The sequence below is a fragment of the Urocitellus parryii genome, unplaced genomic scaffold (genome assembly GCF_045843805.1).
Source record: "Urocitellus parryii isolate mUroPar1 unplaced genomic scaffold, mUroPar1.hap1 Scaffold_37, whole genome shotgun sequence".
Taxonomy (NCBI): domain Eukaryota; kingdom Metazoa; phylum Chordata; class Mammalia; order Rodentia; family Sciuridae; genus Urocitellus; species Urocitellus parryii.
The window spans coordinates 9,776,854-9,800,152 of NW_027553327.1; the positions used below are offsets into that span (position 1 = coordinate 9,776,854).

General features: G+C 35.4%; 1 protein-coding gene across 1 annotated transcript; it reads left to right on the forward strand.

Annotated features, from left to right (window-relative positions):
- Positions 1–19,623: 19,623 nt before the first annotated feature.
- Positions 19,624–21,580, forward strand: LOC144252078 (dnaJ homolog subfamily A member 2). Its single transcript, XM_077794637.1, has one exon. It carries the CDS (start codon positions 19,720–19,722, stop codon positions 20,956–20,958), a length of 1,239 nt encoding a protein of 412 aa, XP_077650763.1. The 5' UTR covers positions 19,624–19,719; the 3' UTR covers positions 20,959–21,580.
- Positions 21,581–23,299: the final 1,719 nt, after the last annotated feature.

Here is a 23,299-nt window from a genome sequence, read left to right on the forward strand (position 1 = left end):
GTGCTTTACCACTGACCTCCATCCCAAGCCCCATTTATTTTTTTGTTTTTGAGACAGGGTCTCACTAACTTTCTTAAGGACCTCACAAGGTGGCTAAGGTTGGCCTCAAATTTGCAATCCTCCAGCCTCAGTGTCCAAGTCACTGGGACTACAGGCATGTGCCATCAGGCCCATTTCACCATTGATTTTTAACCAGTATTTGATATTATCTAGTTTCAATAGTTGCTATTAAAAGATAATCCAGTGTCACTTTTTTCTATCTTCCTCTCTCTCTCTCTCTGTCTCTCTCTCTCTCTCTCTCTCTCTCTCTCTCTCTCTCTCTCACACACACACACACACACACACACACACATACATACACACACACACAGGAAAGTCATTAGAAATCAATCTAATGACTTTACAAGTTACAAGAGACCTGGACAGTTTAGATTCATTTAAAATTTTAGAAGTCCCTCATAGTTAATAGCCAATGTTGATAGACTCTTTAATGTGCAAGAAGCTTTAGTGTGTCAAGAATATTATCCCTAATGCCTAATTTATTTTCCTAATAAAATCATTAAATATATAATAGTACTTCAGGCATTAAAAGTTAACATTCCTATAAATATCTACACTGTACCTCATAATTAAGAAATCAATATTTCTCCAAACATTTGAACATTGACTACAAACTTATTTATTTGAATTACCCTACAATTCAATTTAAATCACAAACGTGCTATTTCATAATCTAATGTTCTAAAGCTTTAAACTCTTTAAGTAGTAGGACAAACACATGGATTAAATGATAATAATATGAATTTATTATTGCACTTTCAGTGAAATCAGTTAAATTTTTCTTGAATTTAAAACCATATATTTATATTCTTTTCTTTATTAACTTCCTTCATAACCTGTGGCATGTTCTTATTCTTTCATATGAGTCACAGTGAGTTTAGCATAGGTATCTTCCTAGCAACAACCTTGATAGTCAAAAATGAAAAAGTTTCATTTCTAGTTTAGGAGGTAGATTATGGATTATCTGGCACAGATTCCTGATTGGGATGTGGGACAAAGATGTACCTGCACTTTATTCTCTCAACAATCATTATTGATGTATCATTATTATTACGTCTGCTTAAAAAGTTATTCTGAAACAATAGCTTAAAACAAAACTATCCATTACCTCATCACTTCTGTGAGTCAGAATCTGGGCACTGCTCATTCCGAGGCTCAGGGCTTCTCTCAAGTCTACTATCAAGATGACATTCAGAGATGCAAATCAAAACCACTCGAAGATTTCATCTGACTCCAGTCAGAATGGCAGCTATTATGCATACAAACAACAATAAATGTTGGCAAGGATGTGGGGGAAAAGGTGCACTCAGCTGGTGGGACTGCAAATTGGTGCAGCCAATATGGAAAGCAGTATGGAGATTTCTTGTAAAATTGGGACTATAACTACCATTTAACCCAGCTATCCCACTCCTCAGTCTATACCCAAAGGATTTAGAAACAGCATACTACAGGGATACAGCCACATCAGTGTTCATAGCTGCACAATTCACAATAGCTAAACTGTGGAACCAACCTAGATGCCCTTTGATAGATGAATGGATAAAAAAAAATGTAGCATGTATACATAATGGAATATTACTCAGCAATAAAAGAAAATAAAATCATGGTATTTGCAGGTAAATGGATGGAGTTAGAGAAGATAATGCCTAGTGAAGTTAGCCAATCCCAAAAAACCAAATGCCCAATGTTTTATTTGCTAAAAGGAGGCTGATTCATAGTGGGATATGGAGAGGGAGCATGGGAGGAATAGACAAACTCTAGATAGGGCAGGGGTATTGGAGGGGAAGGGAGGGGCCTGGGGTAATTAATGATGGTGGAATATTATGGAGATCATTGTCCAAAGTACATGTATGAAGACACAAATTGGTGGGAATATACTATGTATACATCCAGAGATATGAAAAATTGTGCTCTGTATATATAATAAGAATTGTAATGCACTCTGCTGTCATATATAAATAAAAAAAATTTAAATGTTTTTGAGGAAAAAAAAACAAAAGATGACATTCAGAGATAAGCCATTTACAAGGCTCAACTGAATGAGTTTCCAAGCTTATTAATTTGGCTGTGTGCAAAATTCAATTCCTCCTGGGCATTTCTTCACTTCCTGTTGACTAGAACTACCCTCAGTTCCTTGTTGCTTGGGCTTCTCCATAGCACAGCTCACAACATGGCAGTTGGCTCCACCAGAGCAAAAGAACCAACAAAGCTCAAGAGACAGTCAAGGGTAACTGTGGTGCAGATGATGGGCAATCATCCATACTGATCAGTGCTTTTGGTATATTTCTACTTTTTCATGAACCTTTTGTTTTAGTCACTCTTCTCTGTGTTACTCCTCTATATTTAATCAGAGAGAAACAAACAAACATGCAAAAAAACTATAACTTGTCAAGTTCATATGCACAAGAGAAGGAGCAAAACTTTGTCTATTTATTAGAATAATTTCTTTACAAGTAATCCTATTCTATTATATGTTCTTCCTTTATTATGTTCAAACTTTTCACACTTATAAATTTTTTCTCTTTGATGTGTCATTCTGAATTCATGGACTTTCACACATTCAGTTATGTCAAATTAACAACAATTATCATTGTTTTAATGCTCAATTTTTCATAACTTGAACAGTTGATCTTTCCTTAGATGGGTCCTTTATCTTTTCAGGTCTTTCCTCAACACTGTCAAAAACATCTTTCCTCTCTTGTTGAAAACTGCATGTTTCAGATCTATTGCTTTAAATCGTAACTTTTTCCTGCTTTAAAACAATGAAACCATTACCCTCTAATAAGTCATGATTCTCTTTAGTGGAAAACGGTATATCAGGAAGGGGAAAAAAACCCTCTGGGTATTAGGAGTACACATATTTGCACTGTTGTAAGAGAGTGCTAATATTTGCTAAATTGTAGAAAAAGATATGGAATAAGTTTTTCTTTTTAAGGTCAAGTTTGATTTTTCTAATCTAACATTATATTTAGCATTCTGTTGTTTGTCCTATGTATTTAAAAAAATTTACAAACTACTAACAATTTTTACTACTCAAAATGCAAATCTGGTGAGTAAGATTCACAGTATGTAGTTTCCCAACAAGGAAGTAAAGAACTTCCTGAATTAGTCCAAGCAACTCACGTCAACCGAACCCTAAAACTCACTTCAAGTTAATAACCATTATTGAGCAATCTTTTTACTCACCCTCTCAGTTTCTCATAATATTGAGTATTCATTCCTGTGACTTCTTTTTATCTATGATTTAACAGCTTCTCAGTGATCGACTATGCAAAGTCTTTGCACTTATTCAAACAGAACTGCTTTTAAGTGAAGAAAGAAAGAAAGGTCTATATGAAACCACCAACTCCAAATCTTCTCCTAAATATAGACAAATATTCCAATTTTCATAACTTTACCATCTCCTTCAACAACCACCCTTCCATCCATTACTATTTCTGTACTTGAAAAGGTGACCATTATTATATTCACAGAAACTAAAATGAAATACACATGCACACAATGAAGGTATTTTTTTTTACTAGTACATAATAATTACACAGAATACTGGACTTCATTATGGTATTTTCATGTGTATAGCATAATCTGATCAATTTCAATCTCTAATTTTTTTTACATACTTTCTGCAGCAAACATTGCTGTTTGATTGAGCTAATATTCCCCTGTGTCCCACTCCTTTCTTGCTGTCTCCAATTATAGCAGGTAAGAAACTAAGTTCTCACTTGAATGATCAACAATGCAATTACCATGTGACTATTCCAAGGCATGGGATAGGAGCTGTTAAATCTACCTGCAATTTAATCCTTATGTCACAGTATTCTTCTAGAGAAACCCAAACTAAGACAGCATTGGGAGGAGTAATTCTTATAATACTGTAGCAACCCAATGTCTTACCATTGGTGAACTGAGTCAGACTACAAGGGGAAGAGGATAAACAGCATATACAACATCTCTCAGATTTGAGAGACAGAAGGACTGTAAAGATAATAAGACCTGGGTGGTATTTGGGTGTTGTGCAATTGATATGATAAAGAAAGAAAATTGAAAAGTCACATCAAGCAACCACCAACTCAGAAAAGAATGAGAAAGTAATTGGTCTGTGATGTCAGTATTTAAAGAGATCCTAAGCACAGGACAGACTGTGTTAAAACCAGTATATGTGGAATTTACTATGTTCCACTAACTCTCTTTCATTAAATGGGGGGAGTTATTTTGAACTGAAAAAAACAAAGATTATACCATAAACAATAGATTTGGGAAAGGGACAAATAATGCCTCATTCCCCTTCTACCCTGTTCCCAAGATGCGATGCCCAACTGAAGGAAAGGAAGTGTTGCAGAAGGAGAGTAGAATTAGGTGTGCATATGGAATTCTTGACTAGCAAAGATCAAGAAGCTTCAAGGACTGTTTAGACTAAACCCCTGATGATATAGAACCATTTCAAAAGACAATACCTGGGTCTTAGATTCAACCTCCTTAAATGAGAGTGAAGTAGAACTCTGAATAAATTTAAAGCTACAATGACAAAATAATCCATAAATTCCTGGACTTAACTAAATGTCTGTAGATTCATTTTCTGTCATCAATTGGGAACAATGGATCTAGGCAGAAATTAAATCCAATCATGTGAAAGCTTTATAAAAGTTATCTCTCTATGTACCTTGGATGCAGGTGGCCAGCCAACCACACTAAGAAATGTTGTATACCCTACTGAGTAGTTCCAGATCCTCCCCTATTCAGACCTTGAGCATCTCTTGTAAAAATGAAATAATAATAATAATAATAATCACTATACAAAGTTAGGGTAAAGATTTAATAAAGTAGAATACTATGCATATATTAAAAATAATATTGTATGCAGTGGTATGCAACTGTAAATCCAGTGATTCTGAAGGCTGAGGCTGGAGGATTGCAAAGCCAGCCTCAGAAACTTAGCAAGACTCTTAGCAAAACTTTGTCTCAAAATAAAAACATAAAAAGGATCAGGGTTGTACCTTAGTGATAAAATTCCCCTTGGCTCAATCCCCAATCAAATGTGCATCATGTTAGTAACGGGACTAAATTATTTCTACATCAACAAAAAAATTAATAATAATATTATAGACTTCAAATTCTGACCAAGTTAAATAAACTGGATTTATCCTCTCACTTTAAACAACTACAAACATGAATAAATATATGAAGAAACAATGTTCAAACATGGAACAACAGGCAGAGCAGGACTGTGACCTACAAGAGATGGAAAACAAACCAGTTGAGACCTACACTTGCAAAAGCTTACTGCTTGGAGACAGTTTCCTGTCACCAGGAGAGGAAGGAAGAACCCTAACATAGACCATCTTATAACTTTCTTGAGGAGATACAGATTGGAATTCAAAGCAGCTGTAATACAGAGGGCTAAGTAATGAAAAGAAAGAAGCTCCATAGAGAACATCATAGGTGTGTTGATTAATCCTATTGAGTCTTTGGCTGAACACTGATTTATAAATATATAAGGAGAAAGTGTGTAGAATTAGGGAATAGTACACCAAAAGGGAATCAGCAAAATAATTCTAGACTCATAGAAGGCTGGAAATAGTTTGTCCTCCCACCAGCTATGGTGGAAAGAGCTGAAAATACATGATCATCAAACATCTCAAATGTGCATCATGTTAGTAATGGGACTAAATTATTCCTACACCAAAGGGTTCTCTATACCTACAAAGCTTAAAACTGTGAAAGGTTGCAAGTAATTAACTGTTCCTAGACAAAATCCAGCACTACTTAAAACAGTAAGTCAAAATCTATAAGTCAACTACATAAATTCACAATATATGATTTCTGATAAAATTTATAAGGCATACCCTCAAACAAGAAAATGTGAACATAGCCATGAAAAAAAATCATACTTTAGAAATATATGCAGAAAGGCATAAATATAAAACTAGCAGAAAAGGATGTTCAAACAGTTCATGTAAAAGAGTCCATATATTTAAAAGAGTGGAGGAACACATAACCATGATAAAAAGAAAAGTGGAGAATATATTTTTTAAAATATACTTCCAGAGATGAAAAAGTACTAAATCTGAAATGAAAAAGGAAATAAATAAAATATGGTCAACAAAAACTAGTTGTTGGAGAAGAAAGTATTAGTGAACTTGAAGAAGACAAAACAATATAAAATTCTGAAAATGTTAAAAAAAATAAAGGAACAATATACTGAAAGACAACTGAGAAGAACCTCAGTACTCCGGTCTAACACAGAAGTGATTGGAGATTGAGAAAGAAGTAAGGGAGTAGAGAAATAAAACAATTTGAAAAAATAACATAAAATCCTCAAATTAGATGAAAATTCTTAAGTCCAAATATCCAACTAACGCAATGACCCAAAATAGGACAAACTTGAGGAAATTCATGGCAAGGCACATAAAAACCAAATTACTGAAATGATTGTTTTAATTGGTACAAAAAATTGTTTGATCAATTCAACACCCCTTTAAGAAAAAGCTTTCAATAATCCACAAATAGAGACATCAGCCTGAAAAGAATATCTATGAAAAACCTATCACCAAGGTCACATTTACTGTGGATTTAGAATAAAATAAAAAAGAACATCTCAGCACTCTTTCCTCAACATTGTCCTGATGATCTTAGCCTGCAATCTAAGGCAACAAAAATCAATAAAATCATGTGGTTTGGAAAGGAAAAGAATTTTTAAGTTTCTTTTTTTTCTTTTTTTTTTCATAGAGGATACATAGCAAATATAGGAAATTTCAAGGAATATACAGAAAATCTACTAGTACTGCCAAGTGAGCTGAGTGAGGCAAAGTCACAGGATTCAAGGTTGATAGACAAATATCAATTCTATTTCTATATTCTAGCAACAAAAATTTTTAGAAATTGAAATTTTATAAAACATATTATTTACATTCACATCCAGAAATAAGAAATACTCAGAGTTAGATCTGATCAAAACAATATTTAAACCAGGCATGGAGGTGCATGCCTGTAATCCCAGCAGCTCGGGAGGTTGAGACCAAAGGATGACAAGTTCAAAGCCAACCTTAGCAATAGCAAGGTGCTGAGCAACTAAGTGAGACCCTGTCTCTAAGTAAAATACAAAATAGGGCTGGGGATATGGCTAAGTGGTTGAATGCCCCTGAATTTAAACCCTGGCACACACACACACACACACACACACACACACACACACAAATATATTTGTGTGTGTGTGTGTGTGTGTGTGTGTTTAATACACAGAAAACACAAAACATTTCTTAATGTTCAATACTTAAATAATTGACGGGATATATCTTAATTGTGGACTAGACATTTAAGTAATGTTCATTTGTCAATTCTTCACAAATTGATCTATGTATACAATTCAAGCTCAACAAATGTCCTAGCAGTCTTCTCTGTTTAAATTGATCATTTCTATTCTAATATTTATGTGACCATACAAAGGACTTAGAATAACTCCACAAAAAATAATTTAAAGCTAGCAATTCTTTCAAAATCATAACCAACTTCAAAATTGTATATAAAATTATACTAATACAGGGGTAATGGTAAAGATATAGATCAGTGAAACACAACAGAGCTCAGAAATACAAACAAAAATATTAAGTTCACAATACTAAAGCAGTAATTCTCAAAAGAAATTATTTTGCATCCCCCCAACCCCCCAAAGAACATTTGCAAATGTCTGGAGATAATTTGGTTGGTTGAAATGGGGAGGTACTATTGTCACTTAATGGCTAAAAGCCAGAGATGCTGCTAACCATCCTACAATACACAGAATAGCTCCCCACAAAAAAAGAATTACATGACCCAAAGTATACATAGTAGGGAGACTGGGAAACATTGAGCTAAGGCAGTTTAATGGGTAGAAGATAGCCTTTTTAACAAGTATAGATAAAACCATTAAAAATTTACACACAAAAAAAGAATCTTGACCTATTCATCTTTTGGGGGGCGGTGTACCAGAGATTGAATGAACCAAGGGTACTTAACCACTGAGTCACATCCTCTGTCTAATTTTTCATTTTTTTTTTTTATTTTGAGATAGGGTCAACTAAGTTGCTTAGGACCTCACTAAGTTGCTGAGTCTGTCTTTGAATTTGGGATCCTCCTGCCTCCACCTCCTATCTGCTAGAATCACAGGCATTCGACACTGTGCCCAGCCTATTCATCTTAATGAATACAAAAATTAACTTGAAATGAATTTTTGACTGAAATATAAGAACAAAAACTATAAAACTTCTGAAACCTGTGCTAGCAGTATTAGGCAGATTTATTAGAGACACAAAAAGTACAATTAAAAATGATTACTCTAGGGGCTGGAGCTGGAGCTCAGTGGTAAAGCGCTCAACTAACATGTTCGAAGCCCTGGGTTCGATTCTCAGCACCACATAAAAACAAATAAATAAATAAAGATATTGTGTACAACTAAAAAATAAATATATATTAAAAAAATAATTACTCTAGCCTGCTGCAGTAGCACATGCCTGTAATCCCAGCAGTTTGGAAAGCTGAGGCAGGAGGATTGGAAGTTCAAAATCAGCCTCAGCAGTGTAATGAGGCATTGAGGAACTCAGCAAGACCCTGTCTCTAAATAAAATATTTTAAAAAGGGCTGGGGATATGGTTCGGTGGTTAATCCCCCTGGATTCAAACCTTGATACCAAAAAATAATTTTTTTAATCAATTACTCAAACATCAATATTAAGACACTTATTTTTTTTTGTTTATTTGTTTGTTTATTTTAGGTGCCCGGGATTGAACACAAGGGTGCTTAGCCTCATCCCTACCCCTTTTTATGTTTTATTTTTAGACATGCTCTTGCTAAGTTGCTTAAGCCCTACCTAAATTGCTGAGGCTGGCTTTGAACTTGGAATCCTCCTGTTCCTCTTCCCTAGCTGCTAGAATTACAGGCATGTGCCACCATGCCCTGTTTAAAACTCTTTGGACACTATTGTATATGAATATGAGTTAAAAGTTCCTTCAGCCACAATCCCTCCTTGAGAATGAAGTGACAAAAAGCTGAAAAAATATGTCAGGTAAATGGAACCATAGATGTTGCCTCAGGTGTTACTTCTAAATTTATCATTTCATAAACAAAATTTTTTTGATAGTTTAAGCCAATTTAAAATGTTCTGTTTCTTGTAACCACAGTCTTCCTAATCAAAGCAGGTATAAACCAAAATGTTAGCAGTTCTTTGTGGTGATAGGATAACCAATGGTTTCTAGTTTTCTTTTTATGGTTTATTGATGTACATTTTCTGCAATAATGGTGATGACATCTGACATTTATTAATCTTTCACTCTGAGAAATGCACACTTTACATACATAACCTCATTTTAGTCCTCTCAACCAGTCTATGATATAAATGTTATTATGTTCCCCTTTTTAAGATGAGGAAACCAGGCATCAGTAAGTACCTTGTAAAGAAAAAGAATAATCTGCCCGAGCAAATAGCTAAAGAAGAATTAATTCCAGACAATTTTACTACAGATCCTGTTCTCTTAATAATAATACAAAGCAGTAAATATAAATTCTCTTATAATACAAAAGCATTATTTTAAAAATTATAAATGCATGCTCGAATATTAAGAAATTCTGGAATGCATAAACTGAACAATGCTCAGTTCCAGGTACCAGCATTTCTGATCAAGTCAGTACCAATGGGGAGTTATGTGTTTCCTGGATTAGAATGATGAACACATGATGAACAATCACTAAAAAGAACTTTCAAGCGTTGTCAGAAGTTTCTCTCCCAGATCCTTACCAAGTCTTATGGAGCAGTCTCTCTCTTTGCTACACAGACTTTCTTTTTACCATTTGCTTCTAAACAAAATTCAAAAACTCAGTATTGATCTATATATGCTCTTAACTAAAAAAAAGCTACATTTTTCAAAAACCATTTTATTTATTTTTGACATTCAGAGGTAAAAGTGAACCAAAGCATTTTCACTACCAGTCATGAGATTCTGAAAATATCCCATTGAATTGGAAAGTTTGAGTCAAAAGTTTCCCCTTAAGAATACATCTCATAAGTAGGGTCTCTTTCTATTAGCTAAGGTGTAGTTTAAAATCTCAATGACTAACTGTTGAGAGCCACAGCCGAAGGGGCCCCAGCAAACTTTCAGACTTCCAGCTAATGATTGGCTCACAGCGGCCCCAGCAACTTCTAGCTCATTGGCTCCTCTGTGGTGATGCTCATTGGGCTGTTTCCCTGCCCTTTCAGACTATGGAGCTGCTCATTGGGGGACTTTTTTGGCTCCGCCCATGCGACCTCAAGAGCAGGAGGATTGTGGGAGGTGGAGAGGCTTGTGGTTTTGGGAGAGGCTTGTCGGAAGCCGGTGGTGGCAGTTGGGCTCTGAGGGTTTTTCCTGAGGAGCTGTTTTGTTTGGCGTGTGTGGTTCTAAAAATAAAGTTTGTTTCTTTTGACAAGAGGCTCCTGATTGTGCCCAGCCAGACTGTGGCAACTAACACAAACTAAATTTATTTCCAATTCAAATAAAATCCATTCAGGTAAGACAGGACTTTCTGCGTGTAATTAGGCTGATAGAGTTTCAGCAATCTTCCAATGATGACACCATTAATAATCGTAGGCCATGACATATAGCCAGCAACCAGCAAAGACAAAGAGTAGCAGATAATATAAAATGATTTTATGGTCTAGAAAAATAAACACTTCTATGTACTGTCCTTTGGGCAAAACTCAATCCCATCTGTCCACCATGATAATGGGAGAACTGAGAAATGGTAGCCTATGGATGAACAGCTGCTTCTCAGCAACAGCAACCAAGGAAAGTATATGGGTCAGTCATAAACACCAAACTCATGATAGATTATCCAACAGGAATTAAATACAAGCAATTATTTAGAAGGAGTGAGAAGAGCTGGGAAAAAAAGGTTAAGAATAGACAATTCTGAGAATAGCAACCTCACAAAAGTGCAAGTACTTCTACACCCCTGAAGCTGAAGGAACAAAGGAAGGAAGCAGTGTTGTTGATGTCCAGGAGGCAGAGCTCTCTGTAAAAGCTGGAATCTTGGTTAATCTGTCCAATACATGCTGCAAGTCCTTGAGATTCACCCAAAGAAAATAGAGAACAGCAGAACTATCTTAGCTTTCCTTCTTGCCACCTTCCATTCCCTGCTTACAGCCTGTGCTTCCCCTTGGTCAAGTTTAGCTATAAATCGGTTGGTAAGAAATGAGCCCCCTGCATTGTAGATCATAGAAGCAACAAATAAATAAATAATCAACACTAAAAGGAGCATGCATCTTTAGTGACTTTTAAGTCACATTACTTATATGAAGTAAACAGACAACATTCTGATAGACTTAGTAAATAAAGAATCTTTCCTATCACAGTAGAAGGAGAATACATTGAAACATCTATATAACCAGTGATACCCCAAATCACTCAAAGAATGAGTAGCCCTTTTCTAAGTGTAACAAAAGCAGATGTAGACTTGTGATTAAGATAAGGAATATCAAATTTCAAGACCTCTTACTTACATGAGAGGTCCAAGTACCATTGGAAGGTATAGAAAAAAAAAAATATATATATATATATATATAGTGACATATTTTTGTTAAATTTGTGAAAAGAAGATATTTTAAATACTTCTGCATCTTTTCACTCCAAATCTTCCATACAATTTCCCTGGTTGATAGTGTCCATAAAGTTTTTGAAATCTGACTAAGAGAAAGTTGAACAAGGATAGATTTAGTTTGGCTTTTGTAAGATTTATTAATGTTCAGAGTTACTGCCGGGTTTAATAAATTACTAACCCTCCCCTTGTATGCTTTACCATTAATACCACACCCCAGTGTGCTGACTTGAGATCGCAACGTGAAAGCCCAGATCAGTAAGTGAGAATGCCCTGCAGTATTTGGCACCACAAATAGAAGAATAGCAGAAGAAAAATAAGAGCAAAAATGCTGACTAAGAAGTTAGTCTGTGGAAATATCCACTACACATCAGCTATTTAATACCAGAAACAGAGGAGTAACAAACTAAACTCATCAATAAACTAAATAAAATTATCCTCATTGACAAATGTATTCAACAATGAAATTCATACAATTATAAATTCACCATATCTCTTTTTTATTTTTAATTAAATTGTATTTCATAGAATGTGTAGAAATTCATATATTTGAGAGGCAAAAATCTGTAGCAGTACTGCAGATAGCAAGTACGGCTATGTGGAATTAGAGATTAATATTTATGCACCTACTTGCTAGTAATAAAAATCAAATTGCAGCTCTGGGGCTGTAGCTCAGTGGTAGAGCACTTGTCTAGCATGTGTGAGGCATTGGGTTCCATTTTCAACATCACATATAAATAAATAAAATAAAGGTCCATCAACAATTAGAAAAAAAATATTTTTTAAAAAAATTTCAATCAGTTATGCAAAAGAAAATTCTATTCTCTTTATTTAAAGTGACCCCACATTATTTTTGTCATAAAAGAGACAAAGTGTTAACACAAAAAAAGAAAATAATATATGTCAGCTATTGATTTTAAAAATCATATTATTTATGTTTTCCTGTATTTTGTGATTTTTGTGATATTTGTCATTTTTTCAATTTTTTGGTTTTGCAATCTCCTCTCTCCTTATTAAATAAATATTCACTATTGCACCTATTTTTCTATTCATTTTATATGCTTTTTCTTAATGAAGATTTCTAAAATCTAAAAGCTTCAGACATATTTACTGTATCCTTCCCAAACACAAATTTTAGGGTCTATTTCAAATAATGTCTATTGTGTGCAATTGAAATGTGAAGCACATTAGGAGATAGTTAAATATATTAATGTAACATTATGTATGCTTCCTTCCAACAGAATAGTTCTGAATTACCAATGAGATCTTTCATGGGAAAGCACTCTGAAAAGTAATAAGTGCTCTATCAATACAAACTACTGTCTTGATTATCCTTTTAAATACAAGCATCTGGAGCTCTCAACATTTGTTTGGCAAATATTTAGTGATCTTCCACTAAGTGCATGGCATTCCTGGGGTGTTGAGGGTATGAAGAGGAAGCACATTCACACTTGCCATCAGGGAGTTCACAGTCTCACTTGAGAAAAATGTACTGAATATAAAATTAAGAGAAAATTCCCTATTAGTAAATTTCAATGTTGTTTTTATTACAATCTACATTTTAAAGTGGAGATGGTAATCACACACACACACACACACAAAAGAGAAGGTTTCACAAAGAACAATACTTATATATACTACATGCTATACTTATTTATAGTTTTCTCTTATATTTAATTTTATTTTTTAAATTCTGATTTTATTACCTCCTAATAAATTTAATTGATTTTATTACCTCCTAATGGATCACACTTTACCATTTGAAAAATACTGTTCTATATGATTGTCTTGTTCTATGGGTTCTAGACTTAAAAATCCACAAACATAAATTGAACAAAAATCCCCACTAGTTCTAACAAAATTTTAACTCTATTGAGTAAATTGAAATCCTAACAGACCCCTTTTTCCAATTATTCATATATATATATGTATATTTATGTATATATGTATGTGTATGTATATGTATATATATTAAATTATCTCAAAGACATCAGCTGTCTTCCTATACACACACATAAACATTCACACACCTTCATTTTCTGTGTCTATATGTTAATTTTGATTGCTTTTGCACAGTGACAACTGTAGAGAAAGCTCCCTGCAGAGAATCATAGGAGTCGGAGTGAAAGGGTTATTTTAGGGGTTCTTTACCATCCAAGAATTGCACTAAGCCACAAGAGCTTTCTGACAGGACTTGGCAAGCTTTGCATTATAGTCAAGATTGTTTATTCTGTTGGCAAATTTGTCATAAAAAGGTTTGGCTCTTTTCTAAGGTATTTGTGAATATGTGTGCACATATATGTGTATGTATGTATTTATAAATATTCTACAGAATATATAGATATAGATAGATACATAGAGATACTTTTAAAAATCTTTACTGGTAACATGTGTGCCTGAGTTTTTATGCATATGTCATTATAATTATAAATAATTATTTACTTAGAACATGCATCACAGTGATGGAATAGTGCTAAAATCCTCCTTCCTCACCATAGAATTTCTCTATATTTAAAATGAGCTCCCCATTAATTCTACATGTCTCAGAATATGATGATACACAAGAATAGGAGCAGTCATAATGGGAAAGAGAAAATATGTTTCAAAATTCAAGAGTATTGGGCTGGGAATGTGGCTCAAGCGGTAGCAGGCTCGCCTGGTATGCGTGCGACCCAGGTTCGATCCTCAGCACCACATACCAACAAAGATGTTGTGTCCGCCGAGAACTGAAAAATAAATGTTGAAAATTCATTCTCTCTCTCTCTCTCTCTCTCTCTCCTCTCTCACTCTCCTCTCTCACTCTCTCTTTAAAAAAAATGCAAGAGTATTAATAACTTCCTACTCTCATTGATGAACAAATGTTGTACTCAATTCATTTCTCTCTTGCAACTGAAGAAGAATTGATGCTCTTGCCTTTCTTAGTATTTTTCTCTTGACCAGAATTCACAAGGAGATTATCTCCTTTGGCCATTTCAAGAATGAACATAATCAGGCTGGAATAAGAACCTCATCAAGCAACTTTGGGGCATCTATAACATGCCACTGGTGTATTCCTTGGAGTGGTGCACAGTACAATGTGATTAAGTTAGTTGATTTTAAACTCCTGTCTGGTTTAACTCTGTCACAGTGGTATATAGACAAGTTTGGTAGGCATTTAGTGAGGTGAGGATCTGAAGATAAAAGGAATGGGGGGATAAGAGAGAAATTCAGAATTACAAGTATATGCTAACCAGTTACCATTTGGAAATGAGCCCAATTTTTGCTTTTAAGTAAATTTGTGCTTTGCATTTATTAGCTGAAATAGCACAAAGATTGGATCACCAATAGTTTTCTTGTTCTTTTAATTAATAATGAAATTTAGTAACTGCAATTCTCTGTCTCCAAAATCTCCAATTTTTACTTCATCTTACAGGATCATATTTACTGCAACCCATCTTTTCCATAAACGCCAAATTTGTATGCCCTCCTCTTTCTAATATGACTCAAGCCTTTTAAGACCACTAAACACTGTGTCCTTTGACTGCAGTGTCTATTTTCCCTTTCCAATCTAACATCCGTCAAGATCAAGGGTGGATAATTCTTCTGTGAAGCCTTCTCTGACAAACACAAATAGAGTGAATTGCTTTATCTCATACCATGAATAACTCTTACCTAGTTTTTTTTTTTGGTGTTTCTCTTTTTCCTCCTCTATGCTGTATCATATTTATATTCTATTTTCTGTGCCTTTTATGGAAATTGATTCTGGGGTGTTAATAGGTTAATCAATTTATTAATCCATAATCAATGTGACTGTCCTGAATTCTTGACTGTTCTTGGGAGCCCTATTTTATTCTGAAGGCCTATTTTATTCTGTCATTTCAGAACTTCCAAAATATATTTATTAGAAGTTGATGAGTATAGTTTGCACATCTTTGAAGTCTGTCTTCAAAGGTATTGGGGTCACATCTCATATCCATTGATAATGAATCTGTCTTGATAGTGATTATATCTCGAGTATGTCTTCATTATTTTGGTTCCTTCTAAATCAGAGACAAGTTATTTTGAAAATTTACACTGCTACTCTTCTTTTATGTATGACTAAAGAACTTCTTTAGTAGAACAGATAATCTAACCGGATCCAAGTCAATAATAAAATCAGAATAGAAATTTATTGCTGTTTCTATTGCATCTGAGGATGCTTTCCTCTCTAAACCAGACATTTGTTTAAAGATGAAAAAAATAATTTTTAGTGGTCCCTAAATCAGCATTATTTCCATAAGTGGGGCCCAATGGTAGAGGATTGCTCATTCTTTTTTTGGTGGGATGGGGGAATTACTGGGGATTGAATTGGGGGGCAATCGACAACTGAGTCACATCCCCAGTCCTATTTTGTATTTTTTTATTTAGAGACAGGGTCTCACTGAGGTGCTTAGCACCTCGCTTTTTGCTGAGGCTGGTGTTGAACTTGAGATCCTCCTGAGCCACTGGGATTACAGGCGTGCACCACTGCACCCTGCAAGGATTGCTCATCTTTAATTGCTGGATGTTTGAAGTTTTGTTAGATCTATCATACCCGAAATAAGAGAAATTATTGTTATATGTATTTTTTTCAGGAACATTTGGAGCTGTTTTACCAATGCTGCAACTCAATTGTAACTTCTTTTTGTCTTGCTGGAATTCAGAGATATTTTTTCTCTATTTCATATGTGGATCTAAACAAATCAAAATGCTAATAAAACATAATTGCTAAGCCAAAGAAAATTGTAAATAGATTTTATTCACTTTTTTTCCTTTTAATTCAGTGATAGAACTTTACAGAAAAGAGCTCAGTAACCTAGGCCATCTTAAGAAAAATAAAATTTATCAGTCTTACCTGTAGCCATGGGAAGAAAAAATTATTATTACGTGGTAGCAGTCCAGAGATCTCATAATTTAACTCCATCTATTAGACAGTCCAAGTCCTCAAGTGTCCCAAGGAATCAATCCTTCCAGATAGTTTTCACTCACAGGTAAGAAGAAGTTTGTCCCCCAACTCCAGTGACTGACAACAGGACTATAGTGGGCAATTTGAATAGCAGCCCTAATGAAAGTTCTGTTATCTTATACTAATTTTTTTATCATAATTTTTTATCATAATTCAGTTTATCTTCCCAACCTTCTCTTAATGTCTTTAGCATCTGTTCTAGGTCATATCTTGGATCACAGAATAAACCTGGAAAAAGTTTTCTGACCCTGCAGAACACATTCCCATTTCTCTTCCCAGTGCTCTCAAATGATCATTGCTGCTACCTAGGAGAGTTATTAAGTTGTGTATTAGCTGAAGAATATTTCAATGATCTCAGAAAGAAATGAATGCCTGGACTGAGGCAGTGACAGTGGAATTGAAAAGTTCACATTTGAGAAACTCTTCAAGATTACAATCAAGATAATTTGGTAACCATTGGTGTGAAGGAAAGGAAAGAAGCTAGTTAGCAGAAATGAAAGTCAGACTGCTCTGGTAGTTACAGTACCTGGAAAAGAAAAGGTGCATCAGAGAGATGAATCCATTAAATGGCTAAGGAAAACCAAATGGGATGTTCTTACAGTAGCCCATTTTCAACATATAAAAATGGCAATTTTATTTGATTCAATCAAAAAGAATTAAACCAAAAGGGAGTAGTTATCATTGACCATCTCATCGGTACATTCACAATTTTCCATTTCCCAGGATTCCACCTAGGTTTTTGTGCACACAGAAAAATACTCAGTGATAAGTAGTACAAGGTCTCTAAACTACCAGGAAATCTAAAAATGCTTCCTTTTAAATAATAATAATGCTAGATAAGTATACTTTTACAAAGATTATGGCATATTATCCTCACAGTAATATCCCCACGGAAGATATTATCCTCATCCTACATATGGAAACAAGCTCAAAGAGGTTCAACGGCTTGTGATGACATGTGGAAAATAATGACCTCTTAGTACAGTATCGAGGTTGCTGCCTGGTGTGGACTGCCCGTCCATGAAACAGAAAGAGAAGCTTAGCTCTCTTGCCCTTCAGCTGTGTCCAACTCATCAGGAAAATAAATAAATAAATAGGGTCCATTTTTATTCTCTGGATCGTGATTATCTCAACATTGTGTATATGTGTATACAGGTTTGAATCCTTAAATCCTTAGAGCTATTAAAATTGTTACTATTTCCCTTTTCAAAGTAGTTTTTCCCATACACCTGTTCTCACATTACATCCTATAAACTTCGGTGTTGGGAAGACCCCTGGACAGCCTGACAGTGAAGTCACTTTTCTTGTTCTTCTACCTAAATTTGTATTTCCTGGTGTTACCTGCTTTTGCCTTAAGACAGTCATCTAGAGAACATGCCCAGTACATTTTCTTTGTTTCACAGAAGAAGCCGGCAGAAGAGTTTGGATTTTAATTTGAAAAAATAAATAGATGCCCTTGAGAAAGGATGAATGAATTTATTCCCCTAAGCCTCTTTCATTAATATGAGCCTCATGAAACACAGAGTTCAGGAGTTAAATTCAAGGTTAGAGGCAGAAGAACACAAACTTGGAGAAGCCTTAAAATATAAGAGAGGAAAGTGTGGTTTATTAGTTATACTAGTTACAGAATGAACAGCATATTGTATGTGCTGTGTTAGAGGTATGTTATGAATAACAAAAGCCCTGGAGCATTTACATATTTGTTTTCAGCAATCCTGGCAGTTGGATTTCACCATTCTATGCCTCTTTGCCAGAATCACTAAACACTGGTACATATGGCATCTGAAGTACCATATGCCATAGAAAATGTTAGCTGGTGCCTATACTTCTATATTATATTTTTATTTCAGATTTTTGCATTTTGAACAAAGAATAGTAGAAAAAACAAAATATTGGACAAGCAGTAAACAGTAAAGTGAAAAAAATGCCTTCAGAGAAAGCAAATAAAGGAAATGAATCTACCATGAGTTAACATGGCTATATGATAATGAATCAGATATGAGAAGTAATTGTTTTGCATAAACAAATTTACATAGCCTTTCATTCTATTATTTTGGATCTTACACTGCAACATGAAGAGTAGAGGTTGACATATTTTCATACTTTATTTTTTTGACATTTCTTGCTAAAATAATAGTCTTCTTTTGATTGAAGCTAATTAGCAAGAGGGCTCTAATCAGCAACATCCAAAATGCAGGATAAAAACAGAAGAATGCAAGTATCAGGATCGGTTTTTGCAATACTTATTCAAGTTTTTAACCAAGATTTTCAGTTAACATCTAAGTTTTTTGTTATTCTTTTTCCTAATAAGCAGTAAGACTATAAAATTATAAATTGACATAATTAAATAGTTAGCTTTCTCAAAACAAGAAAACAAGTAAAACATCCCAGTCCAATTTTTTCCCCAATAAGAAAAACATCAAAATAACTGGGTAGGTCTGGTATGTAACAGATCACCCCAATGGGATTGACTTGGTGAATATGTTAATCTCAGCAAAAAAAAGGGCTTATTCACAATTTTCCAAATGCAGTTTATTTTTCTAAATGGTGTCAAAAACTGGACACACACTACTTAGCCTAAATCTGGATGGTGGCTGGGAATAGGTAAGTAATCCAAAACTGTGGAAATCAACAATGTGTTAGGACAACCGAGTCTGTGGTTGAATGAGTAAGCCTAAACAGAATAGGAGAGGAAGAAACATGTCTATGTAACACAAACACATTGTCATATTCCACCTTAAAATCATCAAACCCTATTAATAGATCTAAAGTTCACTTTTGTAGAGCTTTATAGATTTAAAAGCATGTTCAAAGTCTTCCTCATGTAAAATAAACAATTCTATAAGTTGGACATCAATGATTTCCCAAGTCACAGAGGACAAAACTAGCTCAGAAAGGTTGCCTATTTTTGTCCTTATGTCCTACCCATATATCCAAATTGCATTCCCCGATTAAAGTATTCCTGCCACAAATTGGAGATTAAAAACAATACAAGGGCTGTCTCCCTCGGCCTGCGCCGCCGCCGACGCCACTCGTGGGCCCGGCTCCGCTTCGTTCGCTTCGCCGCCTGCCTCCCCGAGTGCTGCCCGTAGGCCGCCATGGCTAACGTGGCCGACACGAAACTGTACGACATCCTGGGCGTTCCGCCCGGCGCCAGTGAGAACGAGCTGAAGAAGGCATACAGGAAGTTAGCCAAGGAATACCATCCAGATAAGAATCCAAATGCTGGAGACAAATTTAAAGAAATCAGTTTTGCATATGAAGTATTATCAAATCCAGAGAAGCGTGAGCTGTATGACAGATATGGAGAACAAGGTCTTCGGGAAGGTAGCGGTGGAGGTGGTGGCATGGATGATATTTTCTCTCACATTTTTGGTGGAGGATTGTTCGGCTTCATGGGCAATCAGAGTAGAAGTCGAAATGGCAGAAGAAGAGGAGAGGACATGATGCATCCGCTAAAAGTATCTTTAGAAGATCTCTATAATGGCAAGACAACCAAACTACAACTTAGCAAGAATGTACTCTGTAGTGCATGCAGTGGCCAAGGCGGGAAGTCTGGAGCTGTTCAGAAGTGTAGTGCTTGTCGGGGTCGAGGTGTACGCATCATGATCAGACAGCTGGCTCCTGGAATGGTACAACAGATGCAGTCTGTGTGCTCTGATTGTAATGGAGAAGGAGAGGTAATTAATGAAAAGGACCGCTGTAAAAAATGTGAAGGAAAGAAGGTGATTAAAGAAGTCAAGATTCTTGAAGTTCATGTAGACAAAGGCATGAAACATGGACAGAGAATTACATTCACTGGGGAAGCAGACCAGGCCCCAGGAGTGGAACCAGGAGACATTGTTCTTTTGCTACAGGAGAAAGAACATGAGGTGTTCCAGAGAGATGGCAATGATTTGCACATGACATATAAGATAGGACTTGTTGAAGCTCTGTGTGGGTTTCAGTTCACATTTAAGCACCTTGATGGACGTCAAATTGTGGTGAAATACCCTCCTGGCAAAGTAATTGAACCAGGATGTGTTCGTGTAGTTCGAGGTGAAGGAATGCCACAGTATCGAAATCCCTTTGAAAAAGGTGATCTTTATATAAAGTTTGATGTGCAGTTTCCTGAAAACAACTGGATCAACCCAGATAAGCTTTCTGAACTAGAAGATCTTCTGCCATCTAGACCAGAAGTACCTAATGTAATCGGAGAAACAGAGGAGGTAGAGCTTCAGGAATTTGATAGCACTCGAGGCTCAGGAGGTGGTCAGAGGCGTGAAGCATATAATGATAGCTCTGATGAAGAAAGCAGCAGCCATCATGGACCTGGAGTACAGTGTGCCCATCAGTAACTCTGCAAACAAATTGCACAGGTGGATTTTCTTTCCACATTTGCCTGATTTGTTCTCAGCGAGCCAGCTGGAGTGTCTGATCAATCCAGATGAACTGATGGACATCTGTTGGTCTATGTGTAACTTTTAAAATTGGTATAGTATCTACAGAGTGTATAATTTAAACTAACCACCAAGCTTTACATCTTCATTTCGACTGTTCTGTAGCAGTTAAAGCACTTGAAAGGAAACAAGACTCCCTTTCACACATCGGTTATGAGTTTCAGTCTTATCTGTGCTTGATTTTTATCAGTTTTGTGTAGATTTTATGTTTCATATTTTAAATTCAAATCCCACATTGTAAAGTTTGTACAATTTGTCCTGAAGCTTTGTGTTTGGCTGCACCTGCATAAGCTGCTACAAATAGAATAAAGAATTTCATAGCCTGTATCTATCATTTAGATGCATGGAAAATGGGCTTTGCACAAAATGGGTTTGGAGCTGACTGGGAACAATGGAAAAAATTACATTAGCAGTGGTTGTATAAGTTTTTTTGGGTGCCCCCCCTTATCCCCCCCTTTTTTTTAACCATCTTATGGAAGGTTTCTGAAACTTGATAATAAAAAGCGGTTGGTGTAAATTATTCTTTGTGTCACATTTTTAGAAGGAAGAACACATTTTGAACTGCAAAATGCATCCTTAAACTGAAGAATGTATCCTTAGTTCTGGTTTTTAAACAGCCCTTAAAAACCCATTGGCTTGAAGCTTAGGCCTCAGGCACCTGCCCATTTTACTGTTGAGATAAAGGTTGGTAGAAACAGGCTTTATTGACTTCCAACTGATGCTTTGTAGAGTCAAGGACTTCTAAGTTATGTAATTCCTAAGTTATGATCCTGAACACTGGGGCTAGCCCAGGCCTCTGTATCTCCCCACCACCACCCTCTTTTAAAAATAAGGTAATGGCAAATCAATAATAGAACCATGTTTGCATAGAACCTGTTAAAATGCTCTGTTTTCATTAAATGTTAAGTTAAAATATGCTCTGTCTCCATTAAGTTGAGTATTTGACATTGGGGGAAGCATTGACTATTTGATTTTCTATAATGTTTTATAGAAAAGAAAGACATAGGCTGATAAGAGAAAAATCAGGTAAAACAACTTTTAAAAGGATGTTGTATTCCTCTTCTTTCCATCTTTTCTATTCACTCCTAGAGTTGATAGAGAACATGCTTGAGGGAAAAGAAACATTTACATTTGTAAAGAAACAAGTGGGGAAACTGAAACTAAAATTTTAAAATGTATTTTGCCATCCCTGAGCCTAAATATAGCACTTGTAGTTTATTTCTAGATCTGTTAGAACCTGAGTGAAAAAGAAAAAGTGTCCTGACACTAATCAAGGCCTGTGAGGTTTAAATTATTGCCCTATCAACTCTACCTCCATTGTACAAAAAAATATTTTACAAGAAGCCTGGGCAAGATTCAACAGCATAGTAGTTTTGTATTCAGGGTTGCTTCCCCACAACACTAAGCATAAGAAATGCAGTGGCAATATAAAGTTTGTAGCCTTTCCAATAAAGGTTTATAAAACAAAACAAAACAAAACAAAACAAAAAAAAAAAAAAAAAAAAAAAAAAAAAAAAAAAAAAAAACAATACAAGTATCAATTTCCCAATGAGTATCTGTTGCCAAAATTGTATATGAGGCACAATCTGAAGTTTTTCCTAAGAATTTGCAGCTCACAGGTGCTATCAAGAAGGCTGGGTAACTTAGGGCTATATTTTTCCTGCCTCATTCATTCCAGAACCAAGAATCCCAGGCTCCCAAAGGTTCACAAATAAACCAAGTGTATGTCAGTGCTCCTCCATAATGCTGGTGTTATCCTCCCCATCAAAATTCTAAACCTAAAGGATAACAAGGTAGATGCATTTCTTTCCTATGGGGTACCATAAAAATTATCTCAAACTTTGTAGCTGAAAACACCAGAAATAAGTTATCTCATAATTCTGAACACTAAAAGTCCAAAACCAAAGTGCTGTCTCCCTAAAGGTCCTAGTGGAGAGTCCTTCCCTACTTCTCCTTGGTGGCTCCATGTGTTCCTTGGCTTGTGGCTGCATAACTCCACCGTGCCTTTGTCTTTCTGAGGCTTTCTCCTCAACTTACTATGTGCCACTCGTGTGTGTGTGTGTGTGTGTGTGCGTGTGTGTGTTTTAGAACACTTATCATTGGTTTTAGTGTCTATTCACACAATCCAGGCTGATCTCATCTTGAAATCCTTAATTTTGTTGCATCAGCAAATATCCTTATTCCAAATCAGGTAACACTTACAGGTTCTAGAGATTAAGATGTGAAAATACCTTTTAAG